We start from the raw sequence: 23,137 nt of genomic DNA on the forward strand, positions 1-23,137 counted from the left end.
TTTAGCTGTTAGCTAGGATAGTATTTTGATGCTTAAAATCAAAGCAAAGAGGTTTTGTGGTTGGAAATGCAGTATGTATTTAGTTTGAGAATTAAGACATGAGCTAGCTGGTTTCATCTGGACAAACAGAACAATTGCTTAGCAACCGGATACCAGCATGTTCTGTGGAGAGAAAAAAAAAAGTGATATAGTTCCAAATATTTGGAAAATCGTTGTGATTGGAGGATAGCTGTGAGGGTCATTGAATCAGGATCAACTGTTAGTTAAAGAGACTGGTCCTCAGGCTAGAATGTCTCTTTTGTAACCAAGAAGCTTGATCTTAACCTTAACATCTAGCCCCTTAGCTAAAAAAATTGCTAACCAAATGCTGGAGCATTAAACTGGATAGAATATATTTGGCACATCTTAGATTTCTTATAGTTATACTTAAAATTGACAGCATTTTAGGGACATGAAATCTTATCAAAATATGTTCATATACACCCCCAGAAAGAATAGGACTAATTTCTTACATTTGAGAAGCAAGCACTTTCATGAACTGTTTGGAAATGGTGTAGAGTAAGGCAAGTGAAAATTCTATATCAATATAGAGTGGGAAAAGGGCCATGGGTTTGGACAATTGATATGCCCTGCAGTAAATGAATTGTGTCAGTCTTGTCCAGCACCAGACTCTACACAGACCGTTACACCATAGCCAATCAGAGCTACAGTAGGGCTATATGCAAATAAGCCATTTGGCACACGGGCCTGTCGTCATTCACTCTGAACTGGACTGTGTTTACAGACAGTAGGACCTGTCATCATTCACTCTGAACTGGACTGTGTGTTAGACAGTAGGACCTGCCATCATTCACTCTGAACTGGGCTGTGTGTTAGACAGTAGGGTCTGTCATCATTCCCTCTGAACTGGACTGTGTTACAGACAGTAGGGTCTGTCACACACAGATGTTCCGCGCACACACACACGTGCATTCTACAGGACTCGGTCACACCCCAAACGTCCCCAACTCTTTCATGATCTCAAACGCCCGTACCCAAATTGATGATAGTTATTGATCAGATGATCTTCTCATCAAAGCATGGCATCATCACCTAACAACCGATGGGCACTCCAAGTCCCCAAGGCAGAGGGAAAGATGAGTGAGTGAGAAAGGATTTCCCCCTCTTAAAACCGTGCTGGGTTAGACACCAAACAAAATGTTTTGCTTGCTCGTCCCGAGAGACTGGACACTGTAAACTTGGCCGAGTCGTCATGAAAACAGCCAGCTGTTCTGTTCGTCCAACATGCTTATATATCCATCAGCCCAGCCAGTAATGTGTACGGGATGTGGGGATCTCTCACTGTAAACTCACTCTGTCGGTCTAAACTGCTTGGTTCATTCAGATTACTACTAGTATGGTCTAAGATATTGGTTAATGACTTGATACAGGCAAAAACACGTGCATCCATAGTCTGAACTGCTGGGCTCATTCAGTTGCCTTGCGTAGAGGACTCTGAGGACAGGCTCTGGAATGTACCAAGCTCAAAATACACAGTCCCAAACCACGCAATAGTTTAGTCACAAAAACAGAGCAGTTCTAAATCACAACTGAACACCCTGTGGAGAAGTTTGGCATGAAATGACTCGATGGAGAGTTGGATCTAATTAGGAAGAGAGCAGATTAGAGGCATTTAGGACTACAGGGAGCCCTTGACAGGCGCAACACTGATGGAGTAAAAGCCCAGATACACACCCACTGCTGACTAAGGACTACTACCACTGGCAGGGACAAAAGACACGTACATATAGATAATTACAAACAGATAATGCATTGTACAAACATCTATCGGTTTCATAAAAGTCACAAGTGTTGTTTAAAAACCATTCTGTCCAATCGCCTGAGTTCTAGTATGATGTTGAGTGGAAAACACAGCTACGGCAGTGTACGATAACTAGTGAACAGCAGTTCACTGTGCATATCTGTTCAGCCTTCTAAATGACCCTGGAAAGGGATCAAGTGCTGGCCAACTGGTGAACTCATCAACCGTGGTTCAAAACAATTCTCTAAATGTCTAGAAATTAGACCTCTCAAACAGTGGAAAGAAGGCGAGAGATCTACAAAGTATTCGAAAACAAATCCAATTTTGATAAACTCCCATATCTACTGGGTGAAATACCAGTGTGCCAACACAGCAGCAAGATTTGTGACCTGTTACCACAAGAAAAGGACAACCAGTGAAGAACAAACACCATTGTAAATATATGTTTACTTATTTTCCCTTTTGTACTTGAACTATTTGCACATCGTTACAACACTGTATATAGACATAATATGACATTTGAAATGTCTTGATTCTTTTGGAACTTCTGAGTGTAATGTTTGCTGTTCATTTGTATTGTTTATTTCACTTGTGTTGATTATTTACTTCACTAGCTTTGGCAATGTTAACATATGTTTCCCATGCCAATAAAGCCCTTGAATTTAGAGAGATCAAGAGAGAGACAAAGAAGAGGGAGAGAGAAGGACAGAAAGAGAGACCAAGAGAAAGAAGAGAGAGAGAGAGACCGAAAGAGAGACCAAGAGAAAGAAGAGAGAGAGAGAGAGAGACAGAAAGAGAGATCAAGAGAAAGAAGAGAGAGAGAGACAGAAAGAGAGATCAAGAGAAAGAAGAGAGAGAGAGAGAGACAGAAAGAGAGACCAAGAGAAAGAAGAGAGAGACAGAAAGAGAGATCAAGAGAAAGAAGAGAGAGACAGAAAGAGATCAAGAGAAAGAAGAGAGAGAGACAGAAAGAGAGATCAAGAGAAAGAAGAGAGAGAGAGAGAGACAGAAAGAGAGAAACAACATGACAAAATGTCAAAAATATAAAAACAATGAGTGTCATTTATCCAAATTTGAAACCCTTATTCAAGGTTTCAAAGACCTCTCTGATGAGAGTAGGCTGCCTGTCCTGTTGGGGGAGGACGCAGAGAGCTGTGGGTTGGCAGCACACTACATTGCTGCCTGCCATAAGTTGAGGGACAGTGTCTGACAGACCAATCAACCTGCACATGTCCTCTACTGTATGCTTATTGTTCAATGTGTGGTTATTTTGACCCTTGGTTATTGTTACTGTTGTCCCGTTGACAATTTTGATTCTCATTATTTTCATATTGTAAATATCCAAAGTAAACTTTGGCAATATGTTCATTGTTACGTCATGCCAATAAAGTAAATTGAATTGAGAGAGAGAGCTCTTCTCATAACAGGCCTATTACGAGGAAGCCATGTTTGAGGGCTTTCCTGGAAATGCCTTTGAGGGCTCCAATCATCCGTGTAATTGTGGACAGGCAATGACGCAGCCAGACCCTCCTTGAAGGGAAACAGGACCCCATTAAACCCTGTGCTTAGAGTTAGTGGTCCTCTGAATACTTTCAAAAATACTTCCTTCCTTCCCTCTTCCTCCCTTCCTAGGATTTATATGTGTCTCGATCGGCAAGGCTTCAATTACATAGCTTTCTCCTATCCAGTGATGTCAGGGCGTATAGGCTACTTATCGGATACTTCAAGGAAGGAACAACGTCTTCCTGAAGTATTTACAGGACTGGATTGAATGAGGAGCACCTAATTCCTTCCGTTTCCAAATAATTGATTATGCAGTACTCTTTAGGTAGGAACAGGAGTGTTTCCCTGACCGTGGGGCCTGAACAGGTAAAACGCCTAGGCTAATGGTCCAGGCAAAGTTTTACAGCAACGGGTTATAGAAATAAAATGTAAAAAGCTCTGTCTCTAGCTAACACACTTAGGAAGCAACAGTAGTAACACAACATCCAGTAGTTCCTACTGTCAGACTAAACTACAACCTGAAAGAATCATGGCTATTACAGCGTTGTAGCATACTGGAATTGGAGCCACATGCGGCTAATCAGATTGGTCCAAGTTTAATGGATGTCACATGAGCAACTTCCTCGTGTGTGTGTGTGTGTGTGTGTGTGTGTGTGTGTGTGTGTGTGTGTGTGTGTGTGGGGGGGGGGGGGTCAATGGCCAGCGTTTTAGTCCTATGTTGACTAATTCGCAAACATACACACTCACCAACAGTCCCTTCTATAAATAGTGACATTTCCAGAGAACTGGGGGCCTTCAGGCGGTTTTGGAAATGCTTGTGTGATGACGGCATGTCACAGGGGACATATTTCACCCTTAATTGGGACTGGAGACCCCCCGCCCCCTGCAAAAACAAAAGGGAAAAACATCAATTTCCTCTTCAGAGTAGATTGAGCAGTGTTTAGCCACAAAGCTGTGTTCCTCTAGAGCAACAGTTCCCATGAGGAACAGAGAGCGCTCCTAATGCATCTTTCTGTGAGCGAATAAGGGGGAGATATACTGACACGCACACAATAAGTGTGTGTTTGAGTGCGTGTCTCAGTATACAAGAGTGTACAAAATACCTGCTCTATCCATGACAAGGGTCGACCAGGTGAATCCAGGTGAAAGCTATGATCCTTTATTGTTAAATCCACTTCGAATCAGTGAACATGGAGAAGACAATTGAAAAAATGATTTTTAAGCCTTGAGAAATGAATTGTTCGTGTGTGCCATTCAGAGGGTGAATGGGCAAGACAAAAAAAATACTTAAGTGTGTTTGAAAAGGGGTATGGTAATAGGTGCCAGAAGCACCAGTTGGATTGTGTCAAGAACTGCAACGCTGCTGGGTATTACATGCTCAACAGTTTCCCATGTGTATCAAGAATGGTCCACCACCCAAAGGACATCCTGCCAACTTGACAACTGTGAAAAGGATTGGAGTCAACATGGGCCAGTATCCCTGTGGAATACTTTTGACACCTTGTAGTCCATGCACTGACGAAGAAGCTGTTCTGAGGGCAAAAGGGGGGTGGGGTGCAACTCAATATTAGAAAGGTGTTCCTAATGTTTTGTACACTCAGTGTATGTACCAGTCAAAAGTTTGGACACACTTATTCAAGGGTTTTCTTTATTTTTTTTTACAACTTCCTACATTATAGAATAATAGTGAAGACGTCAAAACAATGAAATAACACATATGGAATCGTGTAATAACCAAAAAAAAATAGTTAAATCAAAATATATTTTATATGAGGTTCTTCAAAGTAGACACCCCTTGCCTTGATGACAGCTTTGCAAACTTGGCATTCTCTCAACCAGCTTCATAAGGTAGTCACTTGGAATGCATTTCAATTAACAGGTGTGCATTCATAAAAGTTAATTTGCATTTGTTAAAAGTTAATTTGCATTTGAGCCAATCAGTTGTGTTGTGACATGGTAGGGGTGGTATACAGAAGATAGCCCTATTCGATAAAAGACCAAGTCCGTATTATGGCAAGAACAGCTAAAATAAGCAAAGAGAAACGACAGTCCATCATTACTTTAAGACACGAAGGTCAGTCAATCCAGAACATTTCAAAAACTTTGAAAGTTTCTTCAAGTGCAGTCGCAAAAACCATCAAGTGCCATGATGAAACTGGCTCTCATGAGGACCGACACAGGAAAAGGAAGTTACCTCTGCTGCAGAGGATAAGTTCATTAGAGTTACTAGCCTCACAAATTGCAGCCCAAATAAATGCTTCAGACTTCAAGTAACAGACATCTCAACCTCAACTGTTGAGGAGACTGCGTGATTTTTTTTATTTTACCTTTATTTAACTAGGCAAGTCAGTTAAGAACAAATTCTTATTTTCAATGACGGCCTATGAACAGTGGGGTAACTGCATGTTCAGGGGCAGAACGATAGATTTGTACCTTGAACTTTCAACCTTTCGGTTACTAGTCCAATGCTCTAACCACTAGGCTACCCTGCCTAGTGGTTAGGCAGACCATTCATGGTTGAATTGCTGCAAAGAAACCTCTACTGAAGGACACCAATAAGAAGAAGAGACTTGCTTGGGCCAAAAAAAACGAGCAACGGACATTAGATCAGTGGAAATCTGTCCTTTGGTCTGGCTAGTCCAAATGTGAGATTTTTGGTTCCAACTGCTGTGTCTTTGTGAGACGCAGAGTAGGTGAAAGGATGATCTCCACATGTGTGGTTCCCACCGTGAAGCATGGAGGAGGTGTGATGGTGCTTTACTGGTGACACTGTCTATGATTTATTTAGAATTCAAGGCACACTTAACCAGCATGGCTACCACAGCATTCTGCAGCGATACGCCATCTCACCTGGTTTGCGTTTAGTGGGACTATCATTTGTTTTCAACAGGACAATGACCCAACACACCTCTAGGCTGTGTAAGGGCTATTTGACCAAGAAGAAGAGTGATGGAGTGCTGCATCAGATGACCTGGCCTCCAGAATCACCCGACTTCAACCCAATTGAGATGGTTTGGGATGAGTTTGACTGTAGAGTGAAGGAAAAGCAGACAACAAGTGCTCAGCATATGTGGGAACTTCTTCTAGACTGTTGGAAAAGCATTCCAGGTGAAGCTGGTTGAGAGAATTCCAAGAGTGTGCAAAGCTGTCATCAAGGGAAAGGGTGGCTACTTGAAGAATCTCAAATATATTTTGATTTGGTTAACAGTTCTTTGGTTACTACATAATTCCATGTGTGTTATTTCTTTGTTTTAATGTCTTCGCTATTATTCTACAATGTCAAAAATGGTAAAAATAAAGAAGAACCCTTGAATGAGTAGGTGTCCAAACTTTTGACTGGTACTGTGTGTGGTGTGCGCAGTGTATTTTTTTTTGTACACGTGCGTGTTGTTCCTCGGCCAGGGTCCCTGAGGAGAAAGCATCTGTACACTTATAGAACACCTTTTTTGGATTAGCGCTGCCATAGGCCTCACAATGCATCTGTCCCATATATTAGAAAGAGAGGGTGATGGAGAGAAAGAGACCATACCCACACACACACACACACACACACACGTGATTGCAGACCTATGATGATGTCCTTCCTCAGTCAGGTTATCAGGCTCTGCGGCTAGCACAAACGTGTAGCTCCACACACACAGCACTGTCCTTACTGTACTCTACACTAATGTGACCGTTGCCAAGTAACTTGTTAGAACTGAGATGGAGTGTGAGCTCCCTCTTCTATCATTCATTCTCTCTCGGAGTACACGCTCTTCCTCGGTCCTTCCCTTCAGCCTCTGGCATGGCTGCAACATGACCTCATCTGGAATGGGCTGATATCCAACACACAAATATATATGTTTGAATACAGCGATAAAAAAAGTAACAAACATGACAAACACACATCTTTCAAAATGCACACACACACACACACAGTCAGAGCCCCTTATAAGGTCTTGTTGATGATGTAATGTGCTGTAGGGCTGTGCTGTCTGGCTGGGAGTGTGTTGAGAACACGTCTCATAATGTTAGTTTTCTGCCTGGAATGCCCACATTGCGAGGAACGCCGGGAAGGAGAGGTGGGTGAGCTGAGGGAATAGGAATTGATCCGAGAGACTTTACAGATAAGGTAGGAAGAAACCCAGATGAACTAAGGAAAATGCTACAGAATAGTCCCTTTAGTGTGTGAAATGGTTTAGCCTACTTTTAGGTTCCGCAAATTCCTCCTAAAATTGCAAGTAATGATTTAGCTATCCAGTGATAGATTTAGTTCTGCTCTTATTTTTTTAATTTTACCTTTATTTAACTAGGCAAGTCAGTTAAGAACAAATTCTTATTTTCAATGACGGCCTAGGAACAGTGGGTTAACTGCCTGTTCAGGGGCAGAACGACAGATTAGTACCTTGTCAGCTCGGGGGTTTGAACTTGCAACTTTTCCGGTTACTAGTCCAACTCTCTAACCACTAGGCTACCTAGCTTACACATAGCCTAGATTTATGACACAAAATAATGGCAACATGCTAAATTAGGCTCAAAGTATTTGTCAAACACTCAAATTAAATTGCACCCATACATTTGACTTATCAGACAAGTCTAGGAAAAAAGACAACCAGTCTAGAGAAAAGGTAGCCTCTAACAGTAATACAGCAGCTAAATCATGATCAAATATTCCTCTTCATTGATATTACTAGAAATGATAGGCTACATTAGCCTACATATTCACACACAGACACACAAAATGTTGAGTATGGTTACTATCACTGATCACATTTACCGGTAGAGCGATGAGCTAATCCCAAACTCAGTTCACATTTCCCACAGCACTCCCGGCATGGATTTTACAGCATTCCCAACCATGTTGGTGATAAATCATTTGGGAATTTTCAGTGAGAAGATGTGCCAAGTCGAAACGTATTAAGTTAAATAGCACTAATAGAGAACAGCATTCAGTTTTTCCATGAAGGAATCCTGTAAAAGTTCAAAATGAAGGGTAAACTTTGTGACCAGTTTGTCTAGCTACTGTAGAATTAGGCTGTTTTGGGCCTGTGTGTGTGTAAGAAAATCCCCATTGAGTACTGACAGTTATCAAGCTCATTAGCATTTCTGTACTGTCGTTAAACTTATGACATGCCAAGAAAATGCTCATAAAAACAACCCCAAATATTTAGAGAAAATAAAACTACTAAATTGCATTGCAAATTAATCAAACATAATACATCAATGCAAGAGCTCACAGAAAACGTCAGAACTCCTCAATGATGTAACTCCGCACGCTAGCCCTATAGAAACCCTATAGGCATCTGTAACCACAACACAGAAAATTAATATGAAATTAATGTTTAAAAAAATGTCAACTTGCATCAGCTTTGTGCATGCTAATGTCAGTGTGTGTGTCTGTGCATGTATGTGTAAAGTGCGTGTATTTATGTGTAACATGTTTATGCCGATGTGTATGGTGAAACCTGGAGGACTTTGTAAATGTAGCCAGTCTGTAATTGCCTTTGGAACAAGGGAGAATTCCTATCAGAGTAGGTACACGGGCGGGACAAGATGCAGTAGAGAGGGTACTAAGGGGTAGAGGAACCCCTTAATTATCCAACTGCTCCCTGACCAAGCACCATCTGTGATGCCAGTCAAAACGTCCTTGTAAACACGGCGGGACAGGGCTGTGGAGGCCGGAGGAAAATTAGATGGATAACACGCAGTTGTCCATCTAGGAACAGAGTTTGATCCTAGAGAGAGCACGGAAGGCCAGGGAACAGGGAGAAAATTATGTCTCCGTCAAGGACATGGTACATTTCCTGTCTGAACGTTAGCTCACCAGCTCAGTAGTGTACTGTAGTAGACAGAGGGAAAAGAGTGTGGGCGGACTTCCACATTGGAAAACATTGCATTCAGAGACAAATGCAGGCAGCCATTGCATGTCTTAATTGAATGTAAAGGCTCGTAAACCTTGAACAGAAGTCTAGTTGTAGACTTTTAAATATGTTAGCCTACATCACTAAGTTAAACCACACCTTTCAATATAAACAACATTTTGTTTGTCTCCCTCTTCTACAGGCTGAAGCTGCTGCTCATCCAGGAGAAAGCCTATAGGGAAAGAAAGGAGGAAAAGAGCGAGAAAGAGGTCTCTGCTTTAAAGGAAGAGCTGACTAAACTCAAGTCTTTTGCATTGTTGGTCATTGACGAGCAGCAACGCCTTACAGATCAGCTTTCACAGCAGAGCAAACGTGTCCAGGAACTGACGGACATTGACGGCCACGCCCAACAGGAGCTAAACTCCATCCATTCCAGGGCAAAGGAGCAGGAGCTTAAAGTAATTCGCTTGGAAGCAGAGTTACGCGAACAAGCTTCCCACTTCCACCTCAACCAGGAAGCCATGATGGCCAAACTGGCCAATGAGGATGCCCAGAACCGACAGCTGCGTCAGCGGTTGGCCGCCCTCAGCCGACAGCTGGATGAGTTGGAGGGGACAAGGAGCGCCCTCAAGAGGGCAGAGGAGGAGCTGCAGGAGCTGAGGGATAGGCTAAGCCATAGGGGAGAAGGGTGCACAACAACCTCTGGCTTGCTCTCAGAAGTGGAACAGCTGAGGAGGAGAGTGGTGGAGATGGAAGGAAACGACGAGGAGCTGATCCGCATGGGAGACCAATGCCGGGACCTAGACCGCAAACTAGGGAGGGAGTCCAGTCAGAGCCGAAGCCTGAAGGCCGAGGTGGACAAGCTGAATGATCGGATCAGTGACCTGGACAGACTGGAGGCGGCTCTGGGAAAAAGCAGGCAGGAGTGCAGTGCACTGAAGGGAAGCCTGGAGAAGGAGAGGGCCAGCACCAAGCAGCTGTCTGGAGAGCTGAATACCCTCAAGGTGCGGGTGAGGGAACTGGAAGTCATCGAGGGCCAGCTGGAAAGATCAGAGGGGGCATTAAGACTGGACTTTGCCAAGTTGAGAACACTCACAGTGGTGTTGGTTGAAGAGAGGAAGAACATGGCCGAGAGAGTCAAGCAAACAGAAGAGAAACTCCTGGAGAAGAAGGATGGGAAATTGCAGGCTGAGCGTGACAGCGTGTCGACAGCCACAGAGAAACTCATTGAGGAGAGCCGCAAGGCACTGAGGTCTAAAGCAGAGCTAGAGGAGAGGATTCAGAGAGTGGCAAAAGACCGGGACGAGCTGCGGTTGAGGCTGAGGGCAGAGGAGGACAGGAGCGGGGGTCTGCAGAGCAAAGTTCGCACCATGAAAAAGATAATTCAGGTCCTGGAGGTCAAAGGGGGGGAGTTCTGTCGAGAAGTCAAGATCCCCGTACTGGACAACACTAACCACTGCTACCAACAAGAAGAGAATAAAGTCAAAGAACTCACCCAGGAGGTAGACAGACTGAGCAGGAGACTCATGCAGAAGGGAGTGGTGGAGGGTGAGCTGATGAAGGCTGAGGAGGACTTTGATTCCCTGGAGATGAGGTGGTTCAAGGAGCAGGAGAGAGCCAGGGCCCTGGCAGTGGAGCTGGAGGAGTCCAGGAAGGAGGTCTCTAAGTACCAGCTGGCAGAGAAGAAGGAGAAAAACCAGGAGCACCTCCTCCTCAGTCGACTTCAGGAGGAGCAGGTCAGGTCTGTCCTCCTCAAAAGGGAGGTGGAGGCTCTCAAGGAGAAGGTCCAGTGGCTGATGGGGACGGAGGATTCCATCTGTCGAGTGCAAATGGACAGCTCTACCCTGCAGAAGAGGCTGACCCAGCAGGAGGTCAGGAACAGGGAGCTGGCCAGAGAGATGGAGGGACTGACCCATGAGCTGGACAGGTACCGGCGAGTCAGCAAGAGCCTCCGGCCCGGCATGACTGGTCGACGCTTCTTAGACCTCCACCTGTCCACCAAGGAGGTGCAGACGGAGCCCGCAGACACCCTGCCACCTGACTACAAGAGCCTGACTCCGCTGGCGCTCAGCTGTAAACTGTATGAGGAGATCGATGGAGAGGACCCAAATCAAAACGAGGATCTTGACCTTAAGTGCAACTCGCCTCCGCTAACAAGCATTGAAAGCTTGAACCACCAAAACAGTAATGTGAGGCCATTCAGCAAACTTTCACCTAACGACAAGGACAACCCCTATACCATTAACGGCAAATTGTTACAGGGTAACTTTGTCCAGAAAGGAGATGTGACGCTTGCACACACCCCGGGGCAGTCCTTACACATCAAGGTAACGCCGGACCATGGGCACAACACGGCCACACTGGAGATCAGCAGCCCCACCGCCGACAATACCACATCCTATACCAGCACCGCAGTTATCCCCACCAGCGGAGCCCCACCAAAACAGAGATTCACCATCATCCCAAACACTGCCATCTCCCCAGTGGCCAGAACAAAGAGCTCCCTGCCCCCAGAGGGATTTGGCAGCCCTGAAAGAGCCCTCTCCCCTCTCACCATGACCCCCATCACTGTAAACTCCCCAGACTCCTCCAGGTCAGCGTCACCTGACTACACCGGCTCTCCCATCCAGATGGTAACAGTCAGTACTGGATCGCTTGAATCCAGTGAGGTCATAGGTCAAGCCATGTTTCGTGTGAGCCCGGAGAGGCGGAACGGTTGGCAGCTCCAGAGGTCTAACAGCACTGGTCCCAGCGTCATCACCACAGAGGACAACAAGATCCACATCCATCTTGGGAGCCCCTATATCCAGTCGATTAACGGTATAACTCAGAGCCAGTCTGGGGGACCGTACCACACCCCCGGACAGGAACCAAGGACGCCAGTACTGACCAATGGCTGCCACATCAAAGGCGGCAGCAAGATCACCAGTAGCATCACCATAACCCCTGCCAACACCCCTGTCGCACGACCCTCATACATTACAGTAAGTTGCCCTTATGATTGAAACGCCCACCTCCATCCAGCCTCTAGTGACCTAGCTTCCCTTACCCAACCCTGAGTCCCTTTCACCAGAAAAGCAACAGAGAATCAGCCCTAACCAGCCTGTCTGAACAGCCACATCATCATCATAATAAGTGTATTGTTACATAACTGTGTGCATGAGAATGCACTTATCTAATCCTGTCTGGACTCACACCTGCACTGAATGTGAAATGGTCAGCTAAATCTATTCAAGACTACTACTTACAAATATAGCCTCCCACATTTCTGATATGTGCATTTAATAATTCCCTATACCTTGTTACATTTAACCATTAAAAACGTTTGTTGTTTCCCCTGTTGTCCATTTACTAAAGGCCATTTCCTAATTAATATTTGACTATAAGTCTACAATAGGATGTATTTTATATTTATATTACTTAGGCTAAACACGTTTGTTAATTAGGCTTTATATTTTTCTGATGAGTCTCATTCACTGTGAAATACTTGTGCACCAATATCCCACTATTAATCAGGATACTTAAGTCTCCCGTTTTTGAGTTGACACATATAAAAAACATCACATCCTGGGGCATCCCGAGTAGCGCAGCGGTTAAAGCACTGCATTGAAGTGCTAGAGGCGTCACTACAGACCCGGATTCAATCCTGGGCTGTATCACAACCGGCCGTGATCGGGAGTCCCGTAGGGTTCACCTCCCAAGCCCTTTGGGGAGTTGCAACGATGAGACAAGATTGAAATTGTGGAGAAAAAGGGTTATGAAAAACCCGCGGGATAAATTTGCGTGTTTCACGCACCAGCTAAGCTTCTGGGAGAGCACAATGGTTCCCTTTTGATGAGTTATTAAACCCGGATAAGATGCCTGGGATATGCGGATCTTGGACGGGATATTGTGGCATGTAAACATCTTATCCCATTTACTGCGGTCTACGCAGGCTCAGTTTTGCATATCATGGATGACAAACAAATCACTTCAAAACTAGGCTACCTGCACAGTTCCATCCACCATTATAATTCCATAATCATGTATTTTGCTGATCCTCCATACTGGACCGTATAGACTACTGGCTACTTTCACCCATAATTTAGACAACGTTCTGCTGATAATTTTGGATATTTGGTAGGGAAATGTATGATTTCCAACATTTGGTAGACTATTGTTTGTCAACTGTAGTTAGATACATGCAGCTTCTCTTCTGTCACAACCTGTTGCCCTTTGAGACTAAATATAGTGGTGCTCACCAGAACGTCTTAATTGATAGAATGAATGCATTAGTAATGTAGTTAACACCGGTAAAGTTCTGTTTTGAATCTCATCACGGACAACTTTAGCATTTTAGTTAATTAGCAACTTTAACTACTTTATAGCTACTTTGCATGTTAAACTTAACCCTAACCCCTAACCCAGCTAACATTAGCCAGCTACCTAGAATTCGTAACATATTGTACATTTTGCACATTCATAAAATGTAATAATGATTTGTAATTTGTAACATATCATACGAAATGGAGTGTCCCTGATTTACTTACAGAATAATACAAAATGCTCTGAGACCAGGTTGTTTGTGCTGTTGAAATACTGTCTACTTGCATTACTGTCAAAGACAACACATTACAGACACATTCACATTTTCTCAAGAGACGCTGAAATAAATAATTTCTCCACTTCTGTTCCCAAGACAAAATGACATTTTATTCTATAATGTTACTGCAAGAAATGCAATATTCTGCAGGAGTTAATATTATATTATGCTTCATGTGAGAGGTTGTAGGCCTCCATATTTCAGTTACTATTCCATTTAACTCATATGAACTTAAATGAGGAATATTCTGTTTATTCATGACTATAGGGATACTTGCGGGTGGGATATCAAGAGGTGCATGTAAACAGCGTACCCCAAATAAGACCTGAAGAGTGATATGAGTTACTATTAAGAATACTGAGCGCATGTAAACGTGGTCATTGTAACTCCGAAATGGTTGAAAATAGCAATTGGAAGTTGGATATCGTTTTTAATGCTCTCAATTTTAATACTCACTGAGACCTAAAAGATCAAATCCACAACTTTTCAACCTCATTTTGCATTATCTACAGCACAATACCTGTGTCAATAAATGTGATAACAGTACATTTAAGTTTTCTAGGAAAAAAATTCACTAAAAAGTTATACCCAATGACATTTTTTATACTGTTATTTTCAAACACTGACATTAGAGGTGGTGTAGGGAGCAAGAAAATCCCCTCCCTTGGGCTAGAAACAACTTTCAGGTTTTGAAAATCACCGTCTTTTACTTTTAATCCTACCCTGTGACGTCACAGAAGCATTTTTTTTAGGACTTTCTTCTTATCTTTTTAACCACAGATCATATAAATGTGCTGTTTTCACATACGTAGACACTGGTTTGGTGCTAGAGATGATGAATGAGGTTGAAAAGTGTCAGAATTGATTTTTAACACAAAGGATTTTACCATCCTCTGTGTTAAGAGGCTCACAAACCAATAGGGATTAATGGGACAGAAAAAAACAGCAGTAAATTCCAACATATGTGCTTGGATCAGTGAGATTCACAGGCTGATGTCATCACCAATTCATCTCTACCACACCACAACCCCAGCATGAGCATATGCGTGTATTCTCTGTAGGCCCGTGTGTAAGTGTGGCGGCTGCAGTCATATCCAATGATACACAGGAAATCTCAGCTCAGATAAAAAGCACTGTGTAGTAGACTAGAGCAAAGGGGAACAGCACTGTGAAGTAGACTAGAGCAAAGGGCAACACTGTGTAGTAGACTAGAGCAAAGGGGGGCAGCACTGTGTAGTAGACTAGAGCAAAGGAGAACAGCACTGTGTAGTAGACTAGAGCAAAGGGGAGCAGCACTGTGTAGTAGACTAGAGCAAAGGGGAGCAGCACTGTGTAGTAGACTAGAGCAAAAGGGGGGCAGCACTGTGTAGTAGACTAGAGCAAAGGAGAACAGCACTGTGAAGTCGACTAGAACAAAAGAGGGGCAGCACTGTGTAGTAGACTAGAGCAAAGGAGAACAGCACTGAAAAAGACTAGAGCAAAGGGGGACAGCACTGTGAAGTAGACTAGAGCAAAGAGGGACAGCACTGTGTAATAGACTAGAGCAAAGGGGGACATCACTGTGTAGTAGACTAGAGCAAAGGGGAGCAGCACTGTGTAGTAGACTAGAGAAAAGGGGAGCAGCACTGTGTAGTAGACTAGAGCAAAGGGGAGCAGCACTGTGTAGTAGACTAGAGCAAAGGGGAGCAGCACTGTGTAGTAGACTAGATGAAGGGAAGGGGGGGCCGCACCTGGGGAACTTTAACTGAGTACTCAATGAGGTTAGGCCTACTTTATATGGTAACATTTTTTCCCAAACGTGATCTATTTCGAGGATCAGTGTTCCAATGTGAAAATAAATCAACTGAGTCTGTAGCCTTATTTGGGCAAGCAATTCAACCACAAACAAACATATCGCCTAAGCCGAGATAGTCAAGGATAAGAAGCACACACAAAGTTGTGACGGAGACAGACACAGAGCATACGTACTCTACAGAGGGAAGTAAGGAATAGTACTTTTAAGCTTCAAAGAAAAGGGGCCCCCGAGTTGTGCAGTTGTCTGAGTGCTAGAGGCGTCACTACAGACCCTGGTTTGAATCGGTGGCGCACAATTGGCCCAGCGTGGTCCGGGTTATGGTTAAGCCGGCCTAGGCCGTCATCGTAAATAAGAATTTGTTCTTAACTGACTTGCCTAGTTAAATAAAGGTACAAAATGTAAAAGAAAAGAAAGACTCAGCTGAAGAACAGAGAAACAGACTTCTAATGCAGTATCCTGTATATATGGTGACAAGCTGAATCCTACCATTATAAACACCAGAGGAGAGAAGACTAGCTGGGAGCCATCAGGAGCAGACAGACAGAACCTGACATAGATGAAGCGTTTCCAGTGCTGATGATATCACTTGGCGAGGCCGTGACCAGGCCTGATGACATTTTGGAACGATTATGCCTTAACTCAGGCCATACATCAGAGGCCTTACAGCCACAAACTCAGTCAGTCAGTCAGAATATTAAAGACTCATGTTAAAAGGAGCCACCAGCTTTCATATGTTCTCATGTTCTGAGCAAGGAACGTTAACTTTTATACATGGCACATATTGCACTTTTACTTTCTTCTCCAACACTGTGTTTTTGCATTATTTAAATGAAATTGAACATGTTTCATTATTTTTTATTTATCGGTTATTTTATCTGTTATTTTTAATCCATTATTAAAAAATATATATTTGAGGCTAAATATATTTTATTGATGTATTATATTGCGTTATAATAAGTGTTCATTAAGTATTGTTGTAAAAAAAATAATTTATATATATATATATATATTTATTTTAAATCGGTATCGGTTGTTTTTGGTCTTCCAATAATCGTATCGGCGGTGGAAAATCATAATCGGTCGACTTCTAACCAGAACCCACTGGATTCTCCAATTACATTGAATGAACTACAGGACTAAATACAAACCCTCCCAACCCAAAAAGGCCTGTGATGTTGATGGTATCCTCAATGAAATGATAAAATATACAGACCACAAATTCCAATTGGCTATACTTAAACTCTTTAACATCATCCTTAGCTCTGGCATCTTCCCCAATATTTGGAACCAAGGACTGATCACCCCAATCCACAAAAGTGGAGACAAATTTGACCCCAATAACAGTGGGATATGCATCAACGGCAACCTTCGAAAAATCCTCTGCATTATCATTAATAGCAGACGGAGGATACGTCTGTACATGTCCTCAGCGAAAACAATGTACTGAGCAAATGTCAAATTGGCTTTTTATCAAACAGACCACGTATTCACCGTGCACATCCTAATTGACAAACAAACGCAAAGTATTCTCATGCTTTGATGAATTCAAAAAAGCATTTGAAACAATTTGGAATGAGGGTCTGCTATACAAATTGATGGAAAGTGGTGTTGGGGGAAAAACATGACATTGCACCCAGCCTCACACTACTAGAATCTGAAGTCAAGCTAAAAATACTTCAAATCAGTTATAGAACCCATTTCCCTTTATTGATGTGAGGTCTGGGGTCTGCTCACCAACCAAAAATTCACAAAATGGGACAAAGCATTCACCAAACATATCCTCCGCTTAACGTAAAACACTAAATAATGCATGCAGTGCAGAAATGTAACGATTCCAAAACCTTCCATAACAAAGCCATCACCTACAGAGAGATGAACCTGGAGAAGAGTCCCCTAAGCTAGCTGATCCTGGGGCTCTGTTCACAAACAGAACCCACAGAGCCCCAGGACAGCAACACAATTAGACCCAACAAAAATCATGAGAAAAGAAAAAGATAATTACTTGACACATTGGAAGGAATTAACAAAAAAAAAATAATAATAATAGGAAACTAGAATGCTATTTGGCAATAAACAGAGTGTACACAGTGGCAGAAAGAAATCTTTGACTATGGATGCACAATATATCGGTGAGCATATCGGAATCGGAATAAATTCGCTAAAAAATGCCAACCTCGGCCCGATGTCTAGTTTAACGGCGATGTGCAAAACCGATGACAAAGCTGCTGTGCATATATAACGTAACGACACCATGGAAAATACATCGATACACAGAACAACAGCAGAAAAATACTAAGCGCACACGTCCAACAACTAAACAAGTTGAGCAGTCATTTGAAAGAGTAAGAAATTATCCGCGAGACAACTCAAAAGGTGAAATCCATTAGCGCCAAAATAATAGAATTCATTATGCTACTTGCTATGGACTGATATTTGGACCAGCGATGTCAGCCCCATGAGCATGCGGAGTCTGGCAGCACAGTGGGTCGACGAGGATTTCATACAGAAGAAAGCTGTATTACATGCTCAAGAATGTGCTAGTTCTCATACCGCTGCTGCCATTTCAATGGCATTTGAGAACATGTTTGAAACATGAACACACTCCTAGTGCCATTTGAACAACTGACTGGAGAAATAAGCTCATCAACTGCGTCTGTAGCAGATGTGACACCCTCTGTCATGGCATTGAAACACCTGCTCATCAAAACTGCCAACAAACCGTGGGTTTAAAACTTACAAAAGTACTTGAGGCTGTGAACAAGTTTTTTGGTGGCATTCTCTCTGAGCCTCTTTACTGTGTTGCCACCATGCTAGATGCTAGGTACAAGGACCGCTACTTCGATGCAGACAAGAAACAGGGTTATACGTGAAATGTAAAGGAGTTGGATATAGACACAGGGAGATGGGGGGGTAAATGAGATGGATATAGACACAGGGAGATGGGGGGATAAAGGAGATGGATATAGACACAGGGAGATGGAGGGGGGTAGAGGAGTTGGATATAGACGCAGGGAGATGGGGGGGGGGTAAAGAGATGGATATAAACACAGGGAGATGGAGGGGGGTAAACCTGACATGATGACTCCTTGCTGTCCCCAGTCCACCTGCCCGTGCTGCTGCTCCAGTTTCAACTGTTCTGCCTTATTATTTGACCATGCTGGTCATTTATGAACATTTGAACATCTTGGCCATGTTCTGTTATATTCTCCACCCGGCACAGCCAGAAGAGGACTGGCCACCCCACATAGCCTGGTTCCTCTCTAGGTTTCTTCCTAGGTTTTGGCCTTTCTAGGGAGTTTTTCCTAGCCACCGTGCTTCTACACCTGCATTGCTTGCTGTTTGGGGTTTTAGGCTGGGTTTCTGTACAGCACTTTGAGATATCAGCTGATGTACGAAGGGCTATATAAATACATTTGATTTGATTTGATTTAAAGGAGATGGATATAGACACAGGGAGATGGAGGGGGTAGAGGAGTTGGATATAGACAGGGAGATGGAGGGGGGTAAAGGAGATGGATATAGACACAGGGAGATGGAGGGGGGGGGGGGGTAAAGGAGATGGATATAGACAAAGAAGCGAATTTAAGAGCTTCCTCAGGTGCTCAGTCATTTTGATGTGACAGTTATTGGGTGTCTTCGAAGCATCAGATCAAATACTGATTGAACTCTGCTTTGGCAGTGTGTGATGATGCAAAGCCCTACAATGGCAGCGCTAGTGGGTGATGTCAGAGCTATGGCAGCCAGAATGGTTCAGCTGCACCCCTACTGACAGACTGTCAACGTCAAGCAATGGAAAAAATGAGAGACTCTGGGTTTTTTCTATTTTCAATCAGTGAAAAAACCATCATGACTGTGTGTATGCGTGTCAGGGTTTGGTGCACAAATAAAGCAGATAAATAAAGTTGACTCTGGCCAAGAAAACATCCCATTGCAAAATAATGCTTTTTAGCCTAATCGTGGATGGAAATAGCAGTTGAAAATAAATTTGACTGGTCATGCTTATCGGTCTACAGGTTAATTTGCATAATTTAGTGGAATAAAATTGACACCTGTACAGTATATCCGTTATGTATCACACACATACAGCATAGTGTCTGAGTGGAAAATCTGTCAGACAGAGCAAGAGCGGATGCTGCAGCATCTTGTGGTGCTTTCAAGATAACTGGGATCTCTGAAAAATACGAGGTCAAATCATGACCTCAGCGAACTTCAGGTCGGAAAGTCAGAGCTCTAGAAAGAGGCCCGAGTTCCCGAGTGGGAATTCCGAGTTGGATGACCGTTCAAAACAATTTTTTCCCTCAGTTTCCTTACCCAGTAGCAATTTTTTTCTGTCCCAGTTGCCTTGAACAAACTGAAGTTGGAAGTCGGAGATTTCAGATTTGAGTTGTTTTGAACGCAGCATCAAACACCAACGGAAGGCAGGCTTCATCAGCGCGTCATACACCACTTTGCAATGAGCTGGAGGAAGTATGCATTTTGAAAACAATTATTGTTCGAAGCCTGGACATTTTAATATATGTTATGATGCATGTCTTGCCTTGCTTCAAAATAGCCTATGAATTTGGTATCTATCATCCCACAACTGTCAAAGAGTCTGTTTGGAAAAGGCTCGCACTCACCAAACAAGCTGACCAATAGAATATGTAGCCTAATATTTTCTACTACAGTAGATTGACATAGTAATCTTGCTGTTTGTTATTCCTCTTGTTCGCTGAGGAAACGTAAATGTGGACAGTTATGTTTAAAGAGCACATCCGAATTCGGCAAGAAGGACCACACATCGTTGCATCCTTGACTTGCATGTTCTGTTCATATCAATTACCATATTCTAAAATGTGATTTCTGTCACTCTGAGCACCGTGGGTGGACGCCCTAACCAGGCTGCGCACCCAACGCACATGGGTCCAGTAAATGAAAAATATTGCCGGTCCTAACAGAAACCCTGTTTTGTGTGAGTAACTGATCAGGAAAGACTCCTGTTGACAAGTTTCTATTTCCACTCGCCAGGTTCCTGCAATTCTGAAGCCCGGCCCCACCAGGATCCCCAAACCAAAGGCTACAGTATGCCGAGAGGGACAAACAGCACTACTAACACTGGACAGAGCAAAGGACAGCCGCATGCCGCCGCCATGCAATCTGGGAAAACAGTGAACGGTCAGACTGTGTTCAACATGAGAAACTAACCCACCACATTCTGAGCACCACAATAGACACGGCTGGGGTGAATTCAGGGGAAATGTTCAGAACATTGCAGATGGAAAAGATGTAACTACATCTGAGACAATTCCCTATTTTACTAACTAGGGAAATAACACATTGTAGGTGATATAATATTTGAAACCAAATGCTTGCACTAGTGCTGTGTAAATCAATAAAGAATGTATTATGCCATTGGCACAATCTATCAATTTCCTGATGGTCTATTTAAAAATCTCTTTTATAGGTGCTACTTTGTATTTTCAGAAAACATCCATAATATATCTGGTGCTAATAGTGTTTCACACTGTTACTTACCTGCCAGTGTTGTGATTGGCTGTGATATTCGCCTATTGATTTCTCCAGCCAGAGCGACATCTGTTATCAAACTTTGTGGCTGTACTATCTAGTGGAAACTGCTCTGGTAGATAAAATTCTACACTGTTTTCTCAATTTCAGTTTATATGTGAAAACAAGCACTGAATAGTGTACAGAATCATTGTACCATCTAAATCACTGTGACATACATTTTCAATAACAAAAAATATATTTTTTACAGCTGTTTCAAGTTGTTGAACCAAAAGTAGTTTTAGTCTACCAGCTTCAAACATCTGTAAAAAGATATGTCCCAGTGATTTGATGGTACAATGATTCCCTACACTATGCAAAAAATACAATGCTAAAAAAAAATACTCCTATGTGTAGTAGGGTTGGGAGATATTTGGGGAGACTTCTTCTATGATATGTTACTCCAAATACCACCATATCCGATATAATAGTTTTGCGCCGTTAATGACAGTCATTCCAGACTGGGAAATTTTTGTGCTTATTTACAATATTATAGTTGCATTCTCATTAAAATAATATTTGTATGGAAGGAGAAATAAGGCTTATTTAATTAATGTACAACATATTGAAACAGCGCAACTGATAATACTGCAAGATTGATTGGTAAAGCTCAAATAGGGTATATTCTTGCACATCACAATATATAGACACAGGGAGAAAATCACTATATTAAATTTAATCATACTGACTATCAACACAACCCTAAATATGTAGCACCTTTAAAGTTGTCTAAGTAGGAGCATGTTCATACTCGACAAGTACGGTTGAAGTAGGAAGTTGGCACACTTCGGTTGGAGTCATTAAAACTCGTTTTTCAACCACTCCACAAATTTCTTGTTAACAAACTATAGTTTTGGCAAGTCGGTTAGGACATCTACTTTGTGCATGACACAAGTCATTTTTCCAACAATTGTTTACAGACAGATTATTTCACTTATAACTAGGAGGTGTGGGCTCGGGTCACAAATATGATGACTTGCAACCCCAATGACTCATGACTTGTACCTTATGACTCGACCAGACACCCTCCGCAAGTCCAAATATTAAAAATGATGCTATTAAAATACATGTGCAGCGCATCAACTCTTCATTTAATGGATTACAGTTTGAATCGGACAGCAACCAATCAAATTGTGCCAGCTGAGAAAAAGTGCGTGGAGGAACGTCGGTAGGTGAGTTCAGATGGAGCCCTTGGAAAGATGATACCCCAAATTATTATTTTCGGATATAAAGATGACAATGTATCAACAAAAAATGGATTTCAACTTGCAAAACATGCGGGAAGAAAATGACCAATGGAGGAGCAACAATTTCCAATTTTGTTTGACAATTGAAGCTGCATAAAGAACGGTAAGTCGTGGCAGTGTACGCTCAAACCGGTGTGATTAGAACGCTTATTTAGAATATCCAGTTTATATTGACACAAGTCAGCATTTAAGCTTGCCACACTATTTTTTCATAGAAATATTTTGCACAAACACAGTCCTTGCGAAGTTATGTCCTGAATGCGACCAGTTTATTTTGGGATGCGATGTTCAGACATTCACAGAAGTAGAGATAGCATACACAATCATCCAAACCCGAAAATGTAGGCTACATTAGTCCTAGCTCTAACTGAAGAAAGATTGACGTAACACAAGCAGTCATATTTGGATAACTGGCTGTCAGAAAACACAATATGAATTAGCAAATAGCCGTTACTATTTAGAATTAATCATGGGTGAGCTCACAATTGATAAAAAATAATTTAGTAAAACACTTTCTAGAAATTGAAAGTAATCTGATGGGTAGTTTGTGCGCTCCGCCATGTTTTTGTGTTTTTTCTCCCGTCAACCAAGGATAATAAGAGGAGACAAGATGAGTTTGGTCTGTTTGCAGTATGCATGTTGAAGGGGGGTGTGTCGTCTATGATCATTCACTTCCCTTCCAGAGGTTTACCCTTCACCTCATTATAACATCTTTGGTCTGACAGACGTTCAAATGACACCCAGAATTAATTGTATAATGTCAACAAACATGGAGCCACACATGGCAAATAGCATTATCTCAATATAAATCAGTACAACCTTTTT

The 23,137-nt window shown here is 42.6% G+C and overlaps 2 protein-coding genes across 7 annotated transcripts in view; one reads left to right on the forward strand and one right to left on the reverse strand.

Annotated features, from left to right (window-relative positions):
• The window catches only part of LOC110520513 (filamin A-interacting protein 1-like), a 43,289-nt gene extending 22,364 nt beyond the window's left edge, over positions 1-20,925 (forward strand). For 2 of the 5 annotated variants that reach the window (XM_021597892.3, XM_090230280.1), the window contains one exon: positions 9,347-12,479. In XM_021597892.3, the coding sequence (XP_021453567.3) occupies positions 9,347-12,149 (2,803 nt within the window). In that variant the 3' untranslated portion in view covers positions 12,150-12,479. Of the gene's footprint in view, positions 1-7,265; positions 7,416-9,346; positions 12,480-20,528 lie in introns of those variants that run through there. The other 3 variants (XM_021597891.3, XM_090230282.1, XM_090230281.1) reach the window with 3 other exon arrangements.
• Positions 1-23,137, reverse strand: part of cmss1 (cms1 ribosomal small subunit homolog) — a 62,296-nt gene that overhangs the window by 33,780 nt on the left and 5,379 nt on the right. Inside the window, exon 1 of one of the 2 annotated variants that reach the window (XM_090230295.1) lies at positions 4,052-4,181. The exons of the other annotated variant lie outside the window; for it this stretch is intronic. Coding sequence (XP_090086421.1) covers positions 4,052-4,136 — 85 coding nt within the window. The 5' untranslated portion in view covers positions 4,137-4,181. Of the gene's footprint in view, positions 1-4,051; positions 4,182-23,137 lie in introns of those variants that run through there. 2 annotated transcript variants of the gene reach the window in all.

This window comes from Oncorhynchus mykiss, chromosome 3 (genome assembly GCF_057628025.1).
Source record: "Oncorhynchus mykiss isolate SJ-2025 chromosome 3, ASM5762802v1, whole genome shotgun sequence".
NCBI lineage: Eukaryota > Metazoa > Chordata > Actinopteri > Salmoniformes > Salmonidae > Oncorhynchus > Oncorhynchus mykiss.